Source organism: Prosopis cineraria, unplaced genomic scaffold, assembly GCF_029017545.1.
Source record: "Prosopis cineraria cultivar Desert tree isolate PC_DT_omini unplaced genomic scaffold, ASM2901754v1 PC10, whole genome shotgun sequence".
Classification (NCBI taxonomy): Eukaryota; Viridiplantae; Streptophyta; class Magnoliopsida; order Fabales; family Fabaceae; genus Prosopis; species Prosopis cineraria.
The window spans coordinates 7615053-7620213 of NW_026555341.1; the positions used below are offsets into that span (position 1 = coordinate 7615053).

At 31.0% G+C, this 5161-nt stretch overlaps 1 protein-coding gene across 1 annotated transcript; it reads right to left on the minus strand.

The window, feature by feature from the left end:
• Window positions 1–3400: 3400 nt before the first annotated feature.
• On the minus strand, window positions 3401–4266 carry LOC129284365 (disease resistance response protein 206-like). The gene has a single exon (XM_054919822.1). It carries the CDS (start codon window positions 4210–4212, stop codon window positions 3655–3657), a length of 558 nt encoding a protein of 185 aa, XP_054775797.1. The 5' UTR covers window positions 4213–4266; the 3' UTR covers window positions 3401–3654.
• Window positions 4267–5161: the final 895 nt, after the last annotated feature.

Sequence of the window (5161 nt, forward strand, 5' to 3'; positions counted from 1 at the left end):
CTAGTTAAGTGAAACACAAACCTTCAAACACATTGAGCATAGAGTGTAAATACTTTACCAGTGAAGGATAACCTATTAAAATTTATCTCTACTTAATTAATTGCTTTACTACTATTATTTTTGGGAGGAAGGAAATATTTCTAATTAAATTAAGCTCTTGAAAGTTTGAATTGAAATTGACATTAAAACATTCACATTTTTGTTTGCCCTTTTTGTATAGTGATTTTCTTTTAGTTGAGGATAAGTAAATATTTAAGTGTGGGGGTTTGATGACTTTTAACATTTTACTAAATTTATTGGTATTTGTAATAAAATTAGAATTTATTTATTTGAATTTATTAGTAAAAATATGATTGAATAGATAATTATGTGTGAAAATGAACTTAAAAATGTAATTGAAAGTTAGTGAATCAATTATAGCATCAATTTTAGGTTTTATATACGTAGGGAGGCCAAATTTATGGGCCCAAAGGTGAAAATTTTGAAGTCTAGGTCCAAAGAAGTAAATCTAAAAAGAAAATGTATAAAGGTTATGTTTGCTGTAGTGAAAATGTGTTTCGCTGGAGTGAAGTGAAATTTTTGTAAAAAGCAAAGTTTTGATCTTTAGAAAACTTTTAGAATTTGGAGACCTCATTTTTTTATCATTTCTTCACTTCCAACAGCTCCAAAACATTTAGAAAGAGAAAAAAGAGCCAAATAGGGGTTGGAGAAGTTTGAGTTTAGTAAAAAATCAAAGGTTTAGCTGAAGATTACTCTTATTAAGGTTTCTTCTCTTTCTTCTCTTTGCTTTGATGTATATTTTGCTAATATTTGCTATCATTAGAGCTATAGGTGGCTAATTTTCTCTTAATTTAAGGTAGCTATGAACATAATTTTTGAATTAAAGTATGTTTGAACCATTGATTTAAATTTAATATTAGTTTTGTTTACTTAATCTCGTGCTGATTTATCTACTTAATGCTTGGCCATCATTGAGTGTAAATTTGGAGATTTAGGTTTCGTTTTAGAAAAAAAAATCTAAATTAGACTATAATGTGAGATTAAAATTTATTTAAATTTGCCAACAGCATAAACATATACCTATTGGATCCATATGATTATATTAGAGTGAATTTATGCATTTTGCCTCTTGGGTGTAGGGGTGTAATTAATTGAAAGATAATTAATCCTATTAATGATCTAGATTAACAAATTAATATTAAGTAAATTTATTTAGGTAATTACACGCTCTATGAATTGAAAAAAAGATTAGTAGCTCTAGATTATCTTGATTATTTATGGTTGTTAGAACCTTAATTTTAATGCATTTATATAACTTTAATTTTTATTTTACAATATTAAATCAAAATTTTGTTTTTTTTAATTTAAATGAAAATGAGAACCTTATTGCATATTGCATATTGCATATTGACCCTGTATAGTCGTGGTAAAACATTTTTGTGTGCATCAATTTGGTATAAAGCAATAATTGCATAAAATATTTATCTTATAGTTAAACATATATTAGTAAAAGACTATAATACCTTTATAATTAATAAAAAAAATTGTAGCTCTAAACACCCATCTTCTCTATCATGATACCCATCCCTCCCTTCCCCACCATGATCACATTATTCCTCCCTTAGCTCTCGCTCTCATCTGCGTCTCATCGAGGTCAGTCTCGTTCAAGTTTGCTTATAGAGTTAGAAGTAATGGAGCAAATGTTGCAAGTCGTTTGACAACTTGGAAGCGACGACTGGGAAATACCTAATTTTACACTAGCTCGTTTAATGATTTCGAAGCGATGGAGCAAACGTTGCAAGACATGGATGTGGGTTCAGCAGGGGATCTGGCCTCTCAAACACAACAAGCTAGAATTAGATCTAGACTCTCAAATTGAGGAAGGCAATGATAGGATTTGGACTCTCAAACTCCCGTCGACACTTACACCACTGACATGGGTTTGAAGATGTATGAACACAAGGAAATGGAGTTCGATTGGGAAGGTTTGAACCTGGTGTTGATTTGGCCAAGTTGATGATCTAAACTAGTGAAAGAAGAAGAAGTGAGAATCAAAGGGTTGTCAAAGCAGAGATAAGGGCACTTTGATCTTACAAAAATCAATCCCAAATTGTTTTTTAAATACTAGAGGAGGTGGTGGTACTAAGTAATCTCAGTTGCATGAAATTGGGATTGAGATTAAAATTTTCATTCCCATGTACCAAATAGAGAAACTTGGTTTTACTCACTCTCAATCCCAATATCACTCTTTCATTCATTTGTATAAAACGGGGCTAGTACCGAAATAAAATAGCAATAGTATATTATATAAGTCTTTTAATGGTTGATTTAGTACATAAAATTCAGTGAAATTAAAGAAAAATTATCTTTGCGCGACCGAATAAAGATAATTAACCCTCTTTTCGAAGGTAATGACAAAACAATAATGGGTAACCCTCGTGCTCACGGTGAGGAATGGTCAAGAACTCGAATTATACGTTCCTGGGCCCACCCAAAGGAAAGAAAATTTTGAAGAATGATGTGATATTTATTGACCTAGTGTAGTTCAAATATGCTATATATATATATATATAGTCTCCCCAATTAACATGCATACTTACACAAAAATGCACTTTTTAAGTATAGTAATAAAATTTGAAGGTAAAATTTCTTTGTTAATAATTCAATTTCATCATTAGACAAAATTGAAAAACCATTATTTAGCAACAAAATTAATTACTTTCTATAACTGATTAATTACCTGGGGAGCCCCCTAAACCAGTATTAAACTCTTATATATAACAAGTCAACTCCTGCTGTTATAAAAAAAAAAAAAATCAACTGCTGTTGGTGGTTATATAGATGATGAATCTCTGAAAATGGACATCTACGGGTAGGAAGCAGTCGGGACCGTCTTTAGTGCTTATCACCCACTCATTACCTCTAATGAGATATGGGATTTAAAGTTTTTAACTTATAATTTTTTTTAAAAATACTTTTATGGAATTTAAGTTAAGGGATTATCTTTATTTTTAATATTAAAAATTAAATTTTTTTAATATTAAATCTAGACAATCAATATTGATAATAAATAGATTTATTAAAACCTTCCATAATTTTTATAATTTTTTATTTTAATAAATATAATATTAAAATTAAAGATAATTTTTAACTGGTACATTCTAAAAATTATTTTTAAAAAAATTAAAAATTAAAAATTTAAATTTAAACCGTTTAGATTAAATCTAAACAGTCCATATTTTATTACAAGTAACGAACAACTGAGCAAGCACCGAAGACAGTCCCCAAACGTTAATTAACGACAGCCAGCGTTAGTACGGGGGACTCTGTATTTGTCGTTTAGTACAGTGCTTCACTCCAATTCCCGTATCTCAATCTAAATTACCTTAAAATGCGTAGATTGGAAGCAGAAAATGACTTTAATTGAAACAATATAATATTAAAGACACAAGAAGCTTACTTTTGATACATGAGCCATGCGTGAGGTGAAACTTCTGAACTAACTATAGAACTTCCACGTTAACAATCTGTTGTTTCCCTCGTCATCATATGTAGACCGCACTCAACGAATTGGCGCAACACTCGAGTCTCAACTGTGTATATGTTTATATCTTAGTTACTCGATCGACGCATACTTGTCTACTAATTTGTTCATCACCAACACTCATAGAACTTAATGTCTACACGCAGCCTGAAATAAACTTCGCCTTCAAAAGCATCGGTGACGATGGTGGCAACTCCGCGGTGCATGAAGAAATCTCCGGTGCCACCAATTACTGAGACATCTCTGGATTTCTGCAAAATGGGGTCAGCTCCAGCGAAGTTGATCGTGCCTTGATGATCTGTGCTGTTGAGCACGAACGTGAATCCGAGCCAAGCGGTGTAAGTGTTCTTGGTATCGTAAATGTAAAATCCCTGTGCCCTCCCAACAGGTTTGGAGTGAAGGTTATTATCGAGCGTGATGGGGTCATCGAAGACTGCGATGTTCCCAAAGTGGAATTGACCTGCTAATTTGGTTAAGTTAGAACCATCTGGAGCTGCTACAATTGCAGACGTGGCATTACCAGCATTCTCTCCGTTGTAAATAATGTCGTGAAAGTATAGTATCAGGTTTTTGCATGGTTTGTATTGCTTCCTGTAATTACTAGGGAAAGCCGAACACAGAGAAAGCAGCACGAGGAAGATGATGAGAAAGGAAGCTTTGGCTGCCATTGCTGGGCGACTTCGAGTTCTTGAGAACGGAACGAAGAAAGAGTGCAACGCCAAGGGTTGCTTGGCTTACTCCAGTGCGTATGTGTCCTTTTATAAGGACCGAAAAGAAGGTCGTTTCTTCTCCGGACAAAATTAGAAAGGAAAAGTATTCGAGAGCGAAGAAAAAACAAAGTAGGAAAAACATATTTTTATATTTTATCACTATTTTTGTTCACTTTAATCTTATTATCATGTGAATTTTTTATGTTAGTTTTATTCTTATTTAAGATTTTTATTTGAAATACTCCATGCAGAAGTAAAAATAATTCAATTTGTATAACACTAGTTTGATCCCGATTCAACCTCAATTAAATTATTAACCGTTAACCTAATAATATCTTAACTTATTTAATGATGAGTTTGGTTTTCAATGCTTGACATGTATTTATTCAACATAATCTTGTGCCTATTTAATATTTATTGTGCATTGGTAGACTTTTCGTTGTTTTTTGTTCTTGCCTTGAAATGGACTACTCTGGCTTTTTGGAAGATAAAGGATAAAAGCCCGAGTTAACAAAAGAATAATCCTCAGTTACCAATTTATATATTCCTCTAATTTTATTTATAAATTATTTTTAATATATTTTATCGATATTAAAGAAAATCTTAAATCTCATTAACTCTATCTAAAAATTAAATAAATTTTTAATTTTATTCATATTAAATATATATATATATTAATAACATATATTTTTTCTAAAACATTCAATAAAAAAAGAAGATATTTGCAATGAAAATTTAAAAATATAGCTTATAAATGAGACAAAAAATTATTTTCTCTCCACTCTATAAATAAGATTAAAAGAAATATTAATCCAATGCCAGTGTTTCACCAATTTCGATCATAATCTCCTTTAAAGCACATTTTAAAAAAGAAAACATAAGAAAATTAACTTCTCTATGACTGGAT

Bases quoted from the DNA above. Each gene is read 5' to 3' on its own strand.
- LOC129284365 (XM_054919822.1), bottom strand. From the start codon at position 4,212: ATGGCAGCCAAAGCTTCCTTTCTCATCATCTTCCTCGTGCTGCTTTCT.